The following is a 17,815-nucleotide window of genomic DNA, read 5'->3' as shown; positions in this document are numbered from 1 at the left end:
TTTGACGACAAATTCGATCTAATATCAGAGTCGTTTGCAGATACATTGCTTGCTCCTTCCACCGTCTGGCTGGAATCCATCAATCAGACGGAATCGGTCTTAGCCACATCCGTGCTGGGGACCGCAACCACGCCCTCGGTGTCTGAAGCCCCAGCCTCAGCAGTGTCTGGATCCGATCTGCAGCACGACAGGTTAGCTACATTGCTTTCACTTCAGTGATGGCGGTATGAACGTACTCTTGCCGCTTGAGAAAAATGCGTATAAAATGTGCCAGCACGATCAGGCAGATGGCATTCGCCAAGACGAAGGAGTAGCCTTTGGTAAATCTGGGTGCTTCCACGGTCGGGAAGACAAGCAGGGGAGTCCACGCCGTGGTGGACTGGGAGACAGCATTGATAAGCACCAGCGTGAAAGCACGCTGGGCCGGCGAGCCCCGTAGCTGGTGATTAACCCAGCCGTACAGAACGCTGGACATGGCCACGGCAGAGTACGTGGTGGCAAACGCGAACCAGAGGCCCGGCTCCGGAACATTCCAGATTACCAGGATAATAAGGCCGATGATGTTCCAGGTGTGCGCTACAGTGATGGCCCAGGCAGGGCCGAGGAAAAGGTCCGATGCGAAACATATAAACAGGGTGTAGAATATTCCCAGCGCCGGCGAGATGGTGCCGAGCTCATTGACCTTCGGCGTCGAGTAGCGGTTCAGGCTTTTGATCCACAGAAGGAACCCGCCGGTCGACGTGTTTATGCTGCCGTTCCAGAAGAATATGTCGAGCCACACGAGAGCCCAGAACTGCCACTTCGTAGCGAGCTGTCTGATCACGCGCCACTGGAATTTACCCGTGGTCGCGTGTCCGGCTCTCTTCAGCCTCTGTGTTGCCAAGTCGATATCAGTCTGCTTGAGGAAGATCCTGTTCGGCATATCTGGCGTCCCGGGCAAGATGAAGTATCCTAGAATGCTATTGAGTTACAGAGTCAGTTTCGCCTTCTGGAGAGATCGGGAGCTGTAAGCTATGGACCCGGGATATCCACCTCCATCACGAGTAGCTTAGATACAACTGCCAGATGTGCGTTGATGAAGACTTACCCGATAGGAATGGTGATTATGGCACAGATTATGTACATCCAACGCCAGCCAGCGAGGCCGTTGACATCGTGCAGTGAGGATGAGGCGCCAGCTTGAATCAGGCCAGCGGTCAGTGTCCCAAGCGTGAGCCCAACGTAGAACACGCCGCCCCGTCGAGCGATCTCGTCCCCTCTATACCAAGCACCAAAGATATAATGCATGGCAGGAAAGAAAGCTGCCTTTGAGAAATGTCAACCTATGCGTCTCTCTTCTACAATTCCAGTTGGTGGGGGGGGGGGGGGTCATTATGGAGTGACATGGTAGGAAGTGGGCGACACGTACTTCGAACCAGCCGACTAGGAAACGATATGCCGCCATCTCAGCAAAGCTATTGGCACGGAATTGCAGCAATGTGAATATGCCCCAGCAGACATCAAGGCACGGAATGATCCAGTTCATCGGGAACACGGTGAACAGGAACATGAACGGAATCTGGCCCACGACAGCGCCAACCACGTACATGGTCTGCAACTGGACCAGCTCGTTGCCCTTGAACCCGAGGTCATCTTTCATCCCGGAGACGTACGCATTATCTAGTTTTCATTTCCCATCCGTCAGCGAGCTGAGTCTCCACAACGTAATGTCTGGTCGCGATGAGGAAGGCTTGTTAACTCACTCAGGTTTGCTTGGTCGATGTACTTGGTCCAGTAGGCGAGGAATGCGTAAGGAACGATCAGGAGGTCAAGCTTGGCGATTAGCTTCCTCTCGTCGTGAGTGTCCTCATCCGCAAACCATTGAATCCTCCACCATGGTTTTCGTCCGTCCGCTGCCATTGTTCTCAGCTTAGCTGGGGGGCACACAACGTTAAAATTTCTGAGGATAGAAAATGAGGCTGATGTGCACTGGCAGCTGGAATCCCGATGGTCTGGGTCGCATTGTCGACTTAAACGTTCAAGAGTGCCACTGAGCCCCCACTGATGCTCCGTTATGATTGATTAGAACCGGTTCGCAAGCCCAAGGGATCACCTTGTCCGCCGCCAAAGGTCATAGTGACACAGATCCCGTAGCGACTTGTGCCACATTTCGTTGTAATAAATGTACCAATATTGCCGCGTACCTCCATTTTGGTCGCTTTCGTGGTGGGCCAATACAGTTTCCGATATGCGGCTGGAGGGATGGTGTCAGTTGTCGTGCTTAGATCGCCATACTTGGCGTGCCGGGGGTGGGGGTCCTACCCTGTGCTGCAGACGCCGACAGTGTGGAGGCGGGTGCTACCCAATATCATGTCATTGCTTTGGTGAAACTTTTCCTGTTCTTTCCGGTCTTGTTCTTCTAAACTTGCACCGGTGCTGAGGTGGGAACAGGTAATGCGCGGCGCAGCCTCGTCACTATCTCCATGTAATCCGCCTCATTGTCGTCCGTGATAATGCCATGCCTTATGAAGAAATCGACCATCACCATTGCCGTATTAGCTTTGAACTCCCCGTTCGACATTGCCCTCTTAACGGTTTCCACATCCCACAGAGAGAAAGACTCGACCTCGTCGTCCCTCGGTTTTGGCACCATCGTCTCTGCCTGGTCTGCCGGCACCTCGAGATCATAGACGTATATCACGTCTGAAACGCAAAGTCCCGTGTCGTATCCACCAACAGCAGCCTGCTGGTCCTTTCCTCCTCCACTGCCGGTTTGGGTGACGTATGTCACCGCACCCACGGCCTTAACATGCTTGCTCACGAAGTCCTCGGGTAGAGATGCCTCCTCGTCGGACTCGTGGACAATGCATTCGAGCGGGGACTCCTCAGCTTTCGTGCCTCCCGCGACGGTGTTATCGAGCTTGCCGGGATAGGTTGCCAGATGACGGCTCCGACGAGGGACCCAAATCTTGATCTCCCCCGTCTCCTTCGACTTGACATACATCGTCATGTGTGAGCCACGGTTTGCGATCCCGAACAAGGGAGCGGCAGAACGCTGCATCTGGATCAGACCATTCTTGCCTTGGTAGTTCATGGCGCCCATAATCCGAAAATCCTCGCCCTTGGGCTTCCGACCGAGCGTCTTGGGAAAGAGACCTTGAGCTTGAGCAGTGTCGATAAGCCTGGCAAGTGAGGCATTGCAGGCTGCTGCAGTGTCCGTTCCGTTGGACGTGTCCAGCAGCTGCACTGTTCGGGGCAGCTGGCCAGTTGTGCTTAGAACGAAGTCAGAAGTCCATGGCATCTGTGCAACTACATTGGCTGGAATGAAGCCATGTGGCCTGGTATCGCTAGGAAGTAAAAATGCGTAATAGTCCACCGAGAAGTCCGCAATGTATGGCAGTTGCGGAATGTCAACATAGGGAAAGCTGACATATATTAGCTGAAGAGTTTGGTGAGAGGGATTGTTGGGTTTAGCACCTGTCAGTCTCATTGATGATATCCAAGAAGCTCATCGGCGATTCGGCGACCGTCATTTTCGTCGATTATGTGTGGACTTCGATTTCAGTTGGAAGTGTACGCCGCGTTGACGAAGAAAGGCGAGGCACGAATTCTTCAGGCTAAAAAAGGTTGTGGGTGCCAGGTGCGCAAGCCAGCATGTGCATCAAAGACTGAGTTCAACAATGGATAGTGACTGATGTGTTGCAGACTGACACCACATCATAAAGTACAGGTAGACGACATGGTAGACACCAACACTTTCAGAACATCACTAGATTTTGGGTTTACTCAGGGTTGCGAAACCCTGCATGCCAAGACTGTACATCAGGCACCCCCCTTAGTGCCCCCTTCCCCCGAAGAATATCTCCAGTTTGGGAAAAGAGCCGGCAGCCGCGGCGTCTCTGGGCATTGAACGGAGCTTTCTGTAGCCTACGCCAATGCTGACAACGTTGCACGAAAGAAGAGTATGAATTCAGTCGCTCGATCCGGGATCCGGTTCCCTCAGTAACAAATCGCCGAGCCGAGAGCAAGTGAACACATCCGACCCTATATGAGAGGGGTACTTGAATTCAGTCGGCTTACACCTACATCGACTCTCACTGCCCTGATACCATCGCACCCCATCCTACCAAACCCCATTCCCAGACGAAAGTGAACAAGATGGCGTCCTTCTTCGACCTGACCAAGCCGCACCTGGCCTATTATTCTGTGAGTCTGGCAGGCTCCCTGCCCCCTCAGCAATGATGACGCATGTTGGGCATGATCCTAATGCCAGCCGTCCAAGGTGCCCGCAGCATTCGTGCTGGCCGTAGTCCCCCATACCTACTCCCTAATAGCAGCTGGGAAGAACTTTGATATAGCAAACCCTCGCAATACTGTAGAGAATTGCGAAAAGGATACTACTCTGCAAAAGAAGGTAGGTCAAGAAGCTACATATGACGAGTTGTTTTCCTCATCCCCCATACTCTGCACGCAGCACACAGTGTCAAGCCACAGTTCACTCACCAGGCACAATAGACCGCCCAACGCATCCGACGGGCCGAGGCGGCCACGGCCAACGCCTTCGAGACCGTAGGTCTGTACGCCGGTGGGATCGCGGCGGCTACTGCTGCGGGTGTCCCCGTAGAGACACTGAATTACCTGAGCGTGATGTATCTGGCTTCGCGGGCGGGTTACAGTGCCGTCTACGTCTGGTTGCAGGACAACAGGAAGTTGGCGCCTCTGAGGAGCGTGTGCTGGAACACGAGTATTGGCATTATCTTCGCTCTTTGGATCAAAGCTGGCAACAAGGCCTCTGCTTAGGCGGCATGTGAAGCACAGGGAGAGCAAAACAGCTGTGCAGACAAGAGATTGATCTTTTGCGGGTTCATTTTCACCCACATCCTAGTTGAGTGAAATACGGACTGTCTCTAGTGCACCATTGACAAAGTGAGCTTGACCGCCGTAATGTCCTGGCTGTTCTGTACGCCCAAGTATCCTGCGTTCTAGAGGTCATTGGAAAAGGCGGAAGTTCTGCTCCAGGACCTGGAATAGATGTTGGTGTGGGATGAGTTCGGTGCTAGCAGAGCAGAGGCGCATGCCAACTCCTAGCCCAGTACACTTCCCCGTGCTCAACCGCAGTGTCTCCCTGGCTTTGAGGATGCAGGTTCGATGGGAGCGAGGCGGTCCTAGAGAACATCACTTGAATGACGTCCTGCCGTTCAACAAATTAACGGGTTGACCGATAACCGATAAGCAATGCGGACGCCTATCCAGCTGGACCGCCCTAATGTACTATAATGTACGTTGGTGCCCTGATAGAGAGTTTTAGCTGGTAAGCGGATCAATTCCTCAATTCGACCACTGCAGTAATCATGATCACGAATTTTGACTGGGCCGTGTGCATTTGGTCTGTGGCAGAATGAAAGCAGTGAGACGACAGCGTTAGTAATGCAGGCCATTGCCACTTTAAGTGAGTGCACGTGTGCTACGCGGCAAGGTCGCGATTGATCGTTCGAGTGCGTCATTGCCGGTCCCTCGGCCGATTTGGGATTTAGTCCTGCCGCCTTCTCCCGGCGCAGAGGCGAACACCAGGCGACAGTCGACAGGTTCGGTCTCACCATCGCTGCCTAAATCTTTACGCTGAAGCGCTTGGTGCGCTCTTCGCCATCTTCCCACGAGTCACACTTTCTTCTTGGACTTGTCACTGTTTCTCTTGCGACTTTCCTCACCGGCCCGTGTTCTCGGCATCTACTTGGGCGCCCCGCAGGCGACCTCGAGCCTCGCCGTCAGATCCTACTCACACTTCCTTTTTCATGAATTGAGTCCACAGGTTTCACTCATCATGGCCTCACAAGAGGGCGACCATGTCACCAGTCCTCCACTGGTCGACTCACCAACTACTGATGCAAATGACGGGAAGAAGTCGGTGGCTTTTGCTGAAGTGCAGGATGCCGCCACCCCCAACTCCGACCGAGATGGAACGCCTCCCGACATGGCCGAAGATCTCGACGAAGAGTCGGCCCTGAAGAGCCTCACCGCAAACGTCCGCGACCAAGAAGACCTCGAGCGCGACATTTCGCATCAAGCAAGTCTTGCGTTAATCGAAGCCGAGGACGCCAAGGACAAGAATCGTATCGCAAGGGCTGAAGCTACAAAGTCCAAGTTCCTGACTAGGAGGCAGGAACAACAACAAAAGTTGCGGAGAGCCTGGGGAAACACGCCATTGAAGGAAAAGATTCAGCAAGAAATCGCTCGGATTGATGCCGAGATCGAGCTGATCGACAAGGACATTGCAGATTTCAACGCTCGAATCGAAGAGAGACAGACGGCCGGTGACGAGGAAGAAAATAATGCTGCTGTATCAAAAGGAAAGTTGCCTGGCGAATCTCAAAGGGAATATCTGATCCGTACTGGCAAGATTACACCCTTTGCCAAGATTGGCGGCCCGAGGCCAGATGGTGTGCAAGGCGAACTTGCTGATGCTATAATTGATGCTGAAGACGAAGCCGTCGCTGAAGAATTGGAGCTGGAGCAAGCGACTGACCAGCCGCGCTCTCACCGCAACCTGCGACTTCCTGGCTTCGCCGAGGAGCAAGATGATGCATCCGCAGCCGTTATTGAAAACGAGTTCTCCCTGCGGCCTAGGAAGAAGCGGAAGGTCCAAAGAGAAAGTGCGTCCTCCGATGAGTTCGAGCCGAGCGCTGCTTCGGCTGCCTCTCCTGGCTCTGTCTCCGAGGGCGGGTCCGAGGAGTACGATATGACCGACCTCACTCGCACTGCCCCCAGGAAAACTCCCAAGAGCTTTCAAAAGGGTGAAACGACCTTTGATTTTAGCAAAATCGATGATGGCGACGAGTCAGCCTATCAGCGGCGCCTTTCTGACTGGGTTGAACGCAGAAGTCGAGCGCGGAGGCGCAAACAAGAGAGCAATGGTTTGCCAGTGGACAGTGATGTCGAAGAGGAGTGGTACAAGCCTTCGCCCGACCAGCCCGATCATTACCTCGAGAACAACCTCAAACTGCCCGGTGACATTTACCCATCGCTGTTTGATTACCAAAAGACTGGTGTGCAATGGCTGGCGGAACTTTACGCGCAGAAGGTTGGCGGTATTGTTGGCGATGAAATGGGCTTGGGAAAGACGATCCAGTTGATCTCTTTTGTTGCCGCCTTGCACTACAGCAAGAAGCTCACAAAGCCAGTCCTCGTCGTGGCCCCAGCCACTGTGCTGCAGCAATGGGTCAGCGAGTTCCATCGGTGGTGGCCGGCTCTCCGAGTTTCCATCCTGCATTCTTCCGGCAGCGGTATGCTCAATCTTGGAAACGAGGAGCGCTTTGAAGATGAGGAGATGTGGGAAGATGCTGCTGCTCAGCCGAGGAAATCAAGCAAGGCTGCAAAGAAGATTGTTGACCGAGTGGTCAAGGATGGCCACGTTCTGGTCACCACATATGCTGGCCTGCAGACTTACGGTGACGTGCTGATCCCCGTTGAATGGGACTATGCTGTGTTGGATGAAGGGCACAAGATTCGAAACCCGAATACCTACATCACAATATGCTGCAAGGAGTTGCGCACACCAAACCGAATCATCCTCTCGGGGACTCCCATGCAGAACAATTTGATTGAGCTTTGGTCCCTTTTCGACTTCATCAACCCGATGCGTCTCGGCTCTCTTGTAGCCTTCCGCAACCAGTTCGAAATTCCTATCAAGCTAGGCGGTTATGCCAACGCGACCAATCTTCAGGTGATGACAGCACAAAAGTGCGCGGAGACATTGAAAGACACTATCAGCCCATATCTTCTGCAGCGCACCAAGAAGGACGTAGCAGCAGATCTTCCCAAGAAACAGGAGCAGGTTTTGTTCTGCAAGCTGACCGCCGTCCAACGGGATGCTTACGAGCAGTTCCTGAGGTCCGACGAGATGAATGCCATACTCAACAAGACGCGCAAGTCGCTTTTCGGCATTGACCAGCTGAGGAAGATATGCAATCATCCGGATCTACTTTTTCCACATCGAAAGAACAGACCGAACTACAAGTGGGGCTCAGCGCGTCAGTCGGGCAAAATGCAGGTCGTCAAAAAGCTTTTACCCTTGTGGAAACGGTTCGGCCACAAGATCTTGCTGTTCAGCCAGGGCGTGCAGATGCTTGATATCTTGGAAGCGTTTGTCAGGCGGCAGGGTGACATTAATTTTCTTCGCATGGATGGCAAGACCCCAGTGAAGGAGCGGCAGAAGCTTGTCGACAAATTCAACAATGATCCAGAGATCCATTTGTTTCTTCTGACAACCAAAGTCGGTGGGCTCGGCGTCAACCTTACAGGCGCCAGCAGGGTCATCATCTTCGATCCGGACTGGAACCCTTCCACCGACGTACAAGCCCGCGAGAGAGCTTGGCGATTGGGTCAGAAAAAGGAGGTCGTCATTTTCCGTCTCATGACGGCCGGTACGATTGAGGAGAAGATCTACCACCGGCAGATCTTCAAGCAGTTCCTTGCGAACAAGGTCCTCAAGGACCCGAAACAGCGCACGACGTTGAATCTCAGCGACATGCATGATCTGTTCACTCTCGACACTGACCACGGCGGTGCCACGGAGACGAGTCGGCTTTTCCAAGGCAGCGAAGTCACGACGAATATCACGCCAAAGCCCAAGATAGCACCTGGCAACGCGAATTACGACCTCGAGGACCAGCATGCCAGAATGGCTGCAAATATGTTGACAGCAGATGACAAGGAGGGTGAGGATGACAAGCTCCGAGACATCGACGGTGTAGCCGGCGTGGAAGAGTACAAGGACGGTGATGAAAGCAACTCTGGTGACGAAGACCGCATCATGGCCGGAATCTTCGCCCGGGGTGTCCACGAAGCCTTGGAGCACGATGAGATCGTCAATGGCAAGAAGACAGTTAAGGCCGACCGGACTATTCTTGAGCGCGAGGCGAATCGCGTTGCCGCCGAGGCCGCTGACCATCTGCGCCGGTCCCGCGAGCAGGCCCGCAACGTGCCCATTGGCACCGTCACCTGGACCGGTGAGCACGGCCAGGCTGGTGCCCCACGCCTGCCGAATGTCAATCGTGGGCGAGGAGGACCCAGCTCAGCCGGTGTACTGGCTGGTATTCGCGACCGCCAGGGCATCGGCGGCGCCAGTGGTGGTGGCAGCGCCACGAGCTCTCGCTCGGCTACGCCACCGACGAACGGTCGGTACGGGGTGAAGGAGTTCAAGGAGATGATCCCGGCCTTCGTCCGGCGCCACGGAGGCAAGTGCCCATCCAAGGTGCTCGTGGATCACTTCAACCCCTACTGTCATACGAAGAAGGCGACGGAGGCGTTCAAAGCGGCGCTGAACGCGGTGGCGAGGATGGAGCAGGCAGGCAGCACGATGAGAGGCATCTGGACTTTGAGGGCGGAATACAAGTGAGCCTGAGGTGGCGATGATGGAGGGTCAAGGTTGCTTTTGGATTTGCTGCGATGATTATTTATTTAAAGCGAGGCGTTAATGGCAGGATCACTGGAAGATACCGAGGTGACTCTGTTGGAGGTTTTGAACAGAGCTCTAAGACTAGACTGCTTGATACCTGAGAAGAATCGAATCTCTAGACATGCTTTCATGGTGTTACAAATTTGAGCCCTCTCCCTTTCTCAAGTTGATGAGAGTTTTGTGCCTAAGTACGAAAACTCATATCACCAATGCAGGAGCCGGACGCAACGGGTGTTATCATACAAGCACATTATCCCATCATTAGACACAGTTCACACAGATTTTGCAAATGTATGGAAGTGCTTTGACTTGTTCTTCATTGGTGTAGCTGTGCCATAAGCATCATGTGACAAACCTCCCTAAAGAGGCTGTAGATAATGGAGACCAGGCGCAAGCCGTTCTCCTCGTAACTGTCAACGCCACAGTGTAACCCATATGCAGTAGCCACCCGATCCCTGAATTTTCCTTGCCAATCCACCCAGTAGAGAGAAGATGGTGCCGGGCGCTCAGAGACGACGACCACGGCGACCACCCTTTCTGCGGGTAGAGTCGGAAGGAGTGGGGGTAACGTCCTCGATACGGCCGATCTTCATGCCGGAACGGGCCAGGGCACGGAGAGCAGACTGGGCACCGGGGCCGGGAGTCTTGGTGGCGTTACCTGTGTTGTCGCTGTCAGTGAAGTCCCATCACAGAGCATTGGAGACCGAAGAAGTCATGGCTATCAAACATACCTCCGGTAGCACGGATCTTGATGTGCAGGGCGGTGATGCCGAGCTCCTTGCAGCGGGTGGCGACGTCCTGGGCAGCCAACATGGCAGCGTAGGGGGAGGACTCGTCACGGTCGGCCTTGACCTTCATACCACCGGTGACACGGCAAATGGTCTCACGGCCACTGGAATCACCCAGAATGTTAGCCGCAGCTCGAACCATTTGAAGGTCTCAACTTTGTGTTCCTTCCGGAGGGCGCGCATATCTCTCGTTTCGTAGGCATGGTGCTTTCAAGGGTTGACGAACCTGAGATCGGTGACGTGGACGAAGGTGTCGTTGAAGGAGGCGAAGATACGGGCAACGCCGAAGACGAGTTCACCTGTGAAAATGGAGGGGCTCGTCAGTCATTGCATTGCTGCGATCATGAGGACGAAAGGAATCGCCTTACCCTCGCGGACCTGAGGGCCGAGAGAGATGTTCTCTTGCGCAGGGCGCACGGTCTTTCCCTTGGGAGGCATCTTGAGTTGGATTATTGGTGGACTGGGTCGTTGACAGTTAATGCGTGTGAGGTCGAAGAGTCAATCAAGTCAAGAAAGAGATCGCGAAATGCTAAGCTTGCAGAATCGGATGTGTGCAAAATTCAGGCTGTGGCCGTGGGCGGTGAGGCGCAGGCCCCACTTCTTGCAGCGGACCCGCCAATCAGAGACCAGTCCACAAAATTTAGTGCTGCGAGGTTTTCAAAATCTCCCCATGCAAAGAGAGGTCCTTTTCCTCTCCTCCGCAGCCCTGGGACGAACTTCCACCGCCCAACGACATTCATTCGACAACCATCTTCCAAAGGACAGTCGACGACACCGATCTCCAAGATGCCTGCGACGTATGTTTGATTCCTACGATACGACTGGCATCATCGGCCAGATGATGCTAGCTGCTACTTCTCCCCTCCCACCGCCTGGTACAAGGAGCAATTTTTTGCAGATTGTCGTCGTCCTCTCCTGCTGGGAAAGCTTTTGCTCTGTGTCCCCCGCGACACCAAGTCTGAGCAATCGCAGCCAGCTCGATCCTTCCTACGCTTCTCCCTCTTTCTCACAGGCTTGAGACACAGCCTGTAGACTGAGAGATGTTCCGTGGGGTGTTGGAGTTGAAGGTCTCCCAAGGCCTTCTCTCTTAAATGCATTGCCGCAGAGTAGCACACCCTGTGAGCAGCACACAAGCTGCCCACAGGAGACTGCCAAACCGCGAGCATTATTTCTCGATCCAATTCGAGGTGTTGTCGGATGAGATTGCACCCATCGTCGTCTTCTGCAGCGTGCGCCAGCATCTGCTCTGACCCCTGGGCTCACCGATCAAATTTCGCAAGCGAGTCAGCCATGCAGAGAATGTCGCACTCGCAACAGTTCTCCACCGGCGCTCTCTTTCATACTTCACTGAAGTATGCCGGACTACGTACTAATCTGAAATTCGACGAATAGTTCCGTCCCCACCAACGACCAGATTCTGGTCCCCGAGACCCTCCTGAAGAAGCGCAAGTCTCAGGAGAAGGCTCGCGCTGAGAGGTCGGCCGAGATCGAGAAGAAGAAGAAGGTCAGTCATGATACCTCGGAGGGGCTATGGGAAGCGAAGTGATGCACAACTTTTTATCCACGCTTCGACTAGACTACGGTCGATGATGTCCGCGAATATACTGTCTTTCGGGTCTGATCGATGCAAGACAATCTTGATGATCAACATACTTGTGGTATCGCAGACGATGCTAACCGTTGTGAATCAATAGGCCAACAAGGAGAAGCGCGGCGTCATCTTCAAGCGTGCTGAGAAGTACGTCCAGGAGTACCGCGATGCGGAGCGTGAGAAGATCCGCCTGGCTCGCGTTGCCAAGCAGAGCGGCGAGTTCTACGTCCCTGCTGAGGCCAAGTTGATCTTCATTGTCCGTATCAAGGGGTATGTTTCGCTGCCTGCCAACCCGTCCTGCCTTCAGCCGTGACTGACAAGCTATGCAGTATCAACAAGATCGCTCCTAAGCCCCGCAAGATCCTCCAGCTGCTCCGTCTGCTGCAGATCAACAACGGTGTCTTCGTCCGTGTCACCAAGGCCATCACCGAGATGATCAAGGTCATCGAGCCTTGGGTCGCCTACGGTTACCCCAACCTGAAGAGCGTCAAGGAGCTCATCTACAAGCGTGGATACGGAAAGGTCAACAAGCAGCGTGTCGCACTTACCGACAACTCCATCATTGAGGAGAACCTCGGCAAGTACGGCATCATCTGCATTGAGGATCTGATCCACGAGATCTACACCGTCGGCCCCAACTTCAAGCAGGCCGCCAACTTCCTGTGGCCCTTCAAGCTTTCCAACCCCAACGGTGGCTTCCGCCCCCGCAAGTTCAAGCACTTCATCGAGGGTGGTGACCTGGGCAACCGTGAGGAGAACATCAACGCTCTCATCCGCCAGATGAACTAAATCAGTCCATAATTGGTCGCGGTGGTGGTTTTTCGGTTGGTTTTTCTGCGGAATGGAATGGTACTCGGGGTATGGATGCACGGCGTTAAATGAGAAAAAGTCTGCTTGCTTTCCGGAAAAGACTCCAATATTCCATCCTACATCCCCCTGTACCTTCGTGTGACTGGTCACCGTCTGTTGAGAACCATGCGTGGTAGCAAGGTCAAGTAATACAATACCGCGATTCACTACCTTCTAATTCTGGGTTCGTGACGTCGTCGGTGTGTGTGAACGTCTCGCCAATATTATAGATTTCCTTTGTACACCGGCGGTGCCCGCCGTAAGAGTGGTGTCTATTCAAATCTTGATATCAAAACTCGTCCCGCACCCGCAGCTGCTCGTCGCCAGCGGATTATCCACAATCTTGAACTGGGACCCGATCAGCTCCATCGTGAAATCCACCTTGCTCCCCTTTAGTAGATCCAGTGATGGCTGGTCCAGTATGATCTTGGCGCCTGTCAAGTTGGCCGGTTGCCCCTCCTCGGGGGTATATGTGAAAATGGTGTCGTCCTCGCGCACCTCGCCCGACTTAGCGCCCTCACCCGGATGCTCACTCGCCTCGGCCGCCGCAGCAGGCTTGGTGGGGATCGACTCGGGCAGCGTGACGAGCGACATGAGATATTGGAAGCCGTGGCAGCCACCCGACTCGACTTGGATGCGCAGGGCGAGGTGGGGGTTGTTGTCCTTGGACATGATCTCGGTGAGGCGCTGTGGGTGAAGGAGCTGAGTCAGTACAGGTCTAGGCGGATACCAGTCGATCGTGGGGGACGTTGATGGGTCGGAGCCGATCAGACGAACCTTTGCTGCCCTGGGTGTGATATCCAGGTGCATGTCGTTGCCGTCCTCGTCCTGCTGGGGGTTGTACACTGCCTGGGTGTACCTCCTTCTTGTCGTATAGGCAAACGATTTTGGCACTGTCGCTGACGGTACACGGTACCCGTGCAGAGCCCTCTTGGGCACCATCCATTCCACAGCGGCTGAGAAGTTTCCATGCTTCACGCTTGTCGCTGTCTCTGCTCGCCGTGCCCTGACGGAGCTGCTGTGGAGGGTCCTCCTGGAGATGGCGGAGCGACTTCGGGGCAGTAGGAATTCGAGGACGGGCTCGGAGCTTCGCTTTGGAGCGAGCTGCACGAACAATCTGGCCGCCGACATCGAGTTGGAACAGCTCAGAGGCGACGCAAATGGAGCCATTGTGCTGGGTTTGGCTTGAGGCTATCGTGGTTGTCGTGAGGAGCTTGCCAAGAGCCTATTGCTCAGCAAAATTTCGAGTGATGTCAGTTGGGGCTCCTGGATGGGATGACTAATGGCGATGCGAACACTGGCCCGGGCTCGCCCATATTGGGCTCCACCCTCTTTCCGCCCCAGGGCTGCATGCGTTAATAACTGGAGCCATACAACAGCACACCATCGACTCAGGGACGACATGTGCATCTGTACTTTGCTCATCTACTTATCTAGTGAGCTCTACGCATACTGATAGCTCAAGAAGCGTCCTTCAATAAGCATAGTCTGATTCTTAGACACCTCCTTCAGTCCTGCTAGGATCAGATGTTGAGCTGTCCGCTCCATACACAGTCAATTGACCTGGAGAATGGCGGAACAACGATCCTCCTCCCTGCCATCAATCGGCCGTAAGATCGGAGAAGCAAACAGCCATCTCGGCCCTGACACCGCCAACCTTCATATAGACCGCTGCGTTATTACCGGTGCGGAACATGGGGCGCCCAAGGATCATCGGCTCGCCTGGAGCAAAAATCTGGGGTAACCTCCGCCATCCCGCCCCCTGAGACGTTTCTATTTGTGGAGTGTGATCATTTTTGACGGGACCAACCTGCTTCAGTCCTCTGTTCCACTGCTGGGGAATAGTACCATCACACTGCAGATCTGCTTGTCGCTACGGAAATACGGACGTCGGGACTATGCTGGTCCCGCTGCTTCGTTTACGGCTGAGCGTATCCGTACACCAAAAGTACCGTGCGAAACTTTCAACGGTCATGGCTCACAACAGCTGGGCAGAAGGCTAAGCATGGTATAGACGCTGGGACGTCATCTCCCTCGGTCGCCACTTTTAGGAACCGTTAAACAGTTCGCTCAACTATAGGAGTTCCCCGCATATACGGCTCCAAGTAGTTCCCAGGACGGCTGGGATGGACCATTCAGAGTCGGCAGATATTTGGTTCGCCGAAAGCTTGCCAAGTCATGCTCACAACCTACACAGCGGCTTCGATACCGCCAGCGTGACACAACGACGCGCAACTGCGGCGCAAAAACGTGGGCCAAAATGGCATAGTCCAACCGATGGCTGGGTTATCCACCAACACGGAAGTATCTCTGTCTGCTCAGGCGACCTCGGGAGCTTAGATCTTGGTTCCCCGCGAGCTACCGCCGGATCTAACGCACGATGGATCTGATATTCAGATTACTCCACGTTGACAAATGCTCTGGTGTTTTCGTTCCAGGGTGGTGGGGTGGTTCCTTCGGGACCTGGTTGCCATTGACGATGTCCGGGCGCGGTGTCTCATCTCACAAGGGCCCAGAGGCGATCTCCCATATATCCAGCTCCAGCTCTCCTCTGTAGACGCCCAAAAGTTCTACTTGTCATTCAACACTACCAGTTTCAGTCTACTAGGTTCAACCCTTGGTTCAGTGCTCAGACTACACAATAATGGCTGGCCCTATCGATAGGCTTCAGACAGAGAGTGGGACTATCTCTCCAACTCGAGCATTCCTCTCGGGTCTCCTACCTTTTGTAATTAGGTGGTGGTTCTTCGTGATCCCCGGCTTGATCGTTGTGCGCGCGCTGTACAGGAAATATGCTTCACCACTGCGAAAATATCCTGGCCCATGGCTGGCCTCGGTGACGAGGTTATGGAAGGTGATCTCAACAGCCTCGACCCACACCCACCTTGAGCACATCGAGCTGCACAAGAAATACGGGCCCATCGTGCGGATCGCACCCAATGAAGTTTCCATTTCATCTCCTGAGGCCGCGCGCACTCTTCTATCTGCAGGGAAGCGTTTCTACAAGACGAAGTTCTATGGTGTCTTCCCACCTCCGGAAAACCCAGACATCTTCACCGAGTACCGAGAAGACGTCCACGCCCAGAAGAAGAAGGTCGCCAACGTGCCCTACAGCATGGCGGCTATGCAGCAGCTAAGCCCTTTTATCGACGACACCATCGAGGTGCTGATGCAGAAGATAAATGCAGCTGCAGTAGGACCGGCCAATGGATATGTCAAGGAACTCTCCAATTCCAATGGCCCTATAGTGGACCTCGGCAACTGGCTTCACTGGTTTGCATTCGACGTCCTGGGTGAGGTGGCATTCAGCCGGAGCTTTGGGTTCCTGGAGCAGGGACGAGATGTCGACGGCGCGATCCGCACAATTGATGATATGCAGCGCTACAACGGTATTGTGGGACAGGTGCCGTTCATGGACTACCTCTTGAGGAGGAATCCATTGCGCAGTCTGATCCCCGGGCTGTCAACAAAGGATGCACTCATCACCCGCATGGCTCTTGAGGAGCTCGAGCGGAGAAAGCCTTTTGACAAGGAGAGCGAGGGCAAGTGGAGGGGAGGTGACGGCCGGCAGGATTTGCTGGCCAGTTTGATCAAGGGCCATCTGAAGGATCCCCAGAAGTTTGGTGAGGGCGATGTCTTTGCTGTCGCTCATGGTGCGATGTAGGTCTTCCACTCTGTGCGGTGTAGTGTTCTCCAGCCCATCCATCTCGCAAAATGTAGCCAAAACCATCCTCTAACACCGCACACAGCTTCGCCGGTTCCGACTCAACCGCCTCGACCATGCAGTCTTTCTTCTGGCAAGTCCTCTCCGACAGCCGTGTGTACGCCCGCATCCAGGAGGAGATGAAGAAGGCGGTCGCTGAAGGCACTATCCCTCCCACGGGCAACATCTCCTGGAACGAGTCCCAGAACCTGCCATACTTCCAGGCGTGTCTCAAGGAGGGTATGCGCGTCCGCCCCGCCGTCGGCCTCAACATCGCGCGCCTGGTTCCCCCCGAGGGCGCCGAAATCGATGGCCAGTCCTTCCCCGGCGGTGTGACCGTCGCTGTTAATGGGTGGGTTCTGCACCGCGACAAGGCCACCTTCGGGGAGGATGCGGACGTTTACCGGCCGGAGCGCTGGCTGGGCGACGCCGAGGAGGCGAGGAGGATGGAGAGGTATATGTTCCAGGTAAGAAGAGTCTCACATAAAGTCCTTTCCGAGGCGGAAATAAACGAGACTGACATATTTCGCTCAGTTCGGCGGTGGAAGCCATGTCTGCATCGGCCGCAACCTTGCTCTACTCGAGATCAACAAGGTCGTTCCTCGGCTTCTACGGGACTACCATTTTGAGCTCGTCAACCCGGGCAGGGAATTGCAAGCCCACGCCACCTTCTTCGTTGTGCAGGAAGGGTTGGAGGTTTACATCACCAAGAAATAGTGGATTACACCACTGAAAAATTTGAGAATTGTTCCTGGCGATTTCCTTGAATACCATTTTGGTAACCGGCGACTCGGTTGGCTTGTTTGCTTTTTCGTTTCAGGGCGTCAGCGGGTCAAGACCACACCTGTTGCTGGCAACACGCGCGAGCGTTTGACGTACAGAGATACTTCGATGTTGTTGTAGTTGGGAATGATACCATCACTTATTTCACATTACAAATTCTTCCAGCCCGTGCTCGATTCAAGCTTGAGATTACCGGGGTGGGCAACCTGCTCAGCAGACATGGTGTACTTTACGATGGGACATGCTGGCCATCAAATCAAGTTTGAGCCGCTGGATGAATGTGTATTCTTGATGCTTTTAATAGCTGAGTGTACTCTACAAGAACCCAGATATACCGATCGAATGCTCTGCTTCGCGTCTTTACCCATGTTCGTGATGGGGGACCACCGCAACTACACTTTTCTGTTCCAATCACCAACCTAGTACCAGCATATAAGAATTATCAGGGATAAGTGAGTGCCTCTTATCTCAAGGCGTTCTGTGGTTTGCTCAAAACTGAAGCGCCCGCGCCTGGTTCAGGTCCGTCTTGATTCGTAGCCTGGCTGACAGCGGTGTGACTCAAAGCCATTGCTGACACACTGTGCGTCTGCCTGGCCCGGCGCCTGCACACCACCCAACAGCCACTTGATCCGGCCTTTATAAACCAACAGCAAACAATTTGATCAGCG

The 17,815-nt window shown here is 54.1% G+C and overlaps 7 protein-coding genes across 7 annotated transcripts; 4 read left to right on the top strand and 3 right to left on the bottom strand.

Moving 5' to 3' along the window:
* Positions 1-83: 83 nt before the first annotated feature.
* J7T55_014088 (MFS transporter Seo1) lies at positions 84-3,512 on the bottom strand (the record flags this gene model as incomplete). The annotated part of the gene is made up of 9 exons (XM_053132134.1): positions 84-177; positions 237-959; positions 1,088-1,305; positions 1,409-1,659; positions 1,743-1,892; positions 2,184-2,233; positions 2,302-2,375; positions 2,456-3,251; positions 3,457-3,512. 9 exons carry the CDS (start codon positions 3,510-3,512, stop codon positions 84-86), a joined length of 2,412 nt encoding a protein of 803 aa, XP_052989689.1.
* Positions 3,513-4,137: 625 nt separating this feature from the next.
* On the top strand, positions 4,138-4,779 carry J7T55_014087 (uncharacterized protein; the record flags this gene model as incomplete). The annotated part of the gene is made up of 3 exons (XM_053132133.1): positions 4,138-4,185; positions 4,253-4,393; positions 4,495-4,779. 3 exons carry the CDS (start codon positions 4,138-4,140, stop codon positions 4,777-4,779), a joined length of 474 nt encoding a protein of 157 aa, XP_052989688.1.
* A 1,021-nt stretch (positions 4,780-5,800) lies between these two features.
* J7T55_014086 (dna repair and recombination protein rad26) lies at positions 5,801-9,373 on the top strand (the record flags this gene model as incomplete). Its single annotated transcript, XM_053132132.1, has 1 exon — positions 5,801-9,373. The coding sequence occupies one exon, from the start codon at positions 5,801-5,803 to the stop codon at positions 9,371-9,373; it is 3,573 nt and encodes a 1,190-aa protein (XP_052989687.1).
* A 566-nt stretch (positions 9,374-9,939) lies between these two features.
* J7T55_014085 (40s ribosomal protein s14) lies at positions 9,940-10,659 on the bottom strand (the record flags this gene model as incomplete). The annotated part of the gene is made up of 4 exons (XM_053132129.1): positions 9,940-10,091; positions 10,165-10,325; positions 10,448-10,520; positions 10,590-10,659. The coding sequence occupies 4 exons, from the start codon at positions 10,657-10,659 to the stop codon at positions 9,940-9,942; spliced, it is 456 nt and encodes a 151-aa protein (XP_052989686.1).
* Positions 10,660-11,007: 348 nt separating this feature from the next.
* J7T55_014084 (uncharacterized protein) lies at positions 11,008-12,601 on the top strand (the record flags this gene model as incomplete). Its single annotated transcript, XM_053132128.1, has 4 exons — positions 11,008-11,018; positions 11,614-11,725; positions 11,916-12,082; positions 12,142-12,601. The coding sequence occupies 4 exons, from the start codon at positions 11,008-11,010 to the stop codon at positions 12,599-12,601; spliced, it is 750 nt and encodes a 249-aa protein (XP_052989685.1).
* A 336-nt stretch (positions 12,602-12,937) lies between these two features.
* On the bottom strand, positions 12,938-13,831 carry J7T55_014083 (uncharacterized protein; the record flags this gene model as incomplete). The annotated part of the gene is made up of 1 exon (XM_053132127.1): positions 12,938-13,831. One exon carries the CDS (start codon positions 13,829-13,831, stop codon positions 12,938-12,940), a length of 894 nt encoding a protein of 297 aa, XP_052989684.1.
* A 1,474-nt stretch (positions 13,832-15,305) lies between these two features.
* On the top strand, positions 15,306-17,081 carry J7T55_014082 (uncharacterized protein; the record flags this gene model as incomplete). Its single annotated transcript, XM_053132126.1, has 3 exons — positions 15,306-16,321; positions 16,411-16,831; positions 16,899-17,081. The coding sequence occupies 3 exons, from the start codon at positions 15,306-15,308 to the stop codon at positions 17,079-17,081; spliced, it is 1,620 nt and encodes a 539-aa protein (XP_052989683.1).
* Between the last annotated feature and the right edge of the window lie 734 nt (positions 17,082-17,815).

This window comes from Diaporthe amygdali (assembly GCF_026229845.1).
Source record: "Diaporthe amygdali strain CAA958 chromosome Unknown NODE_30_length_622097_cov_64_914702, whole genome shotgun sequence".
NCBI classification, from domain to species: domain Eukaryota; kingdom Fungi; phylum Ascomycota; class Sordariomycetes; order Diaporthales; family Diaporthaceae; genus Diaporthe; species Diaporthe amygdali.
The sequence above is the reverse complement of the archived record's forward strand: the minus strand, read 5'-3'. Positions and strand labels throughout refer to the sequence as shown.